The sequence below is a fragment of the Haliaeetus leucocephalus genome, unplaced genomic scaffold, assembly GCF_000737465.1.
Source record: "Haliaeetus leucocephalus isolate CR32 unplaced genomic scaffold, Haliaeetus_leucocephalus-4.0 Scaffold177, whole genome shotgun sequence".
Taxonomy (NCBI): Eukaryota; Metazoa; Chordata; class Aves; order Accipitriformes; family Accipitridae; genus Haliaeetus; species Haliaeetus leucocephalus.
In genome coordinates, this window is record NW_010972613.1 from 629,053 (window position 1) to 629,521 (window position 469).

Sequence of the window (469 nt, forward strand, 5' to 3'; positions counted from 1 at the left end):
GGCCCCCGGGCGGGGGCCCCCCGGCCTCCCCCCCCCCCGGTCCCCGGTACTCACCTCCAGTCGTGCCGCCCATAGAGGTTGGTGAAGATCCGGTCCTCGTCCCGCAGCGACCCGAACTGCGTCTTCTTGGGCGCCGTCTGCGGGGGGGACAGACACACACGGACTCAGCACCGGTAATAACGGTACCGGCGGGATCGCCCCCCCGCCGCCATCTCCCCATCCCCGCTCACCGAGAAGGAGGCGGCGGGCAGGCGCCGCAGCGCTAGGAGCTGCCGGGCAGCCATGGCGGGGCGGACACCGGCACCGGGACCACCGGGACCGGGACCACCGTCACCTTCAGGCGCCCCCGCAGCGTCGCGCCGGCGGTGACGTCAGCGTCGCGGCGCTGCGCAAACGCCAGCGGGCGGGGCCGCAGCGGGGAGGAGGCGTGGCCGCACGGCAGTGGGGCGTGGTCACACGGGGGTGTGGA

General features: G+C 75.5%; 1 protein-coding gene across 1 annotated transcript in view; it reads right to left on the reverse strand.

The window, feature by feature from the left end:
* NDUFV1 (NADH dehydrogenase (ubiquinone) flavoprotein 1, 51kDa) overlaps nt 1-353 on the reverse strand; it is a 2,498-nt gene extending 2,145 nt beyond the window's left edge. The window contains exons 1-2 of the mRNA XM_010564303.1: nt 231-353; nt 55-137 (exon numbers count right to left, since the gene is read on the reverse strand). Of these exons, the coding sequence (XP_010562605.1) occupies nt 55-137; nt 231-284 (137 nt within the window). The 5' untranslated portion in view covers nt 285-353. The remainder of the gene's footprint in view (nt 1-54; nt 138-230) is intronic.
* Between the last annotated feature and the right edge of the window lie 116 nt (nt 354-469).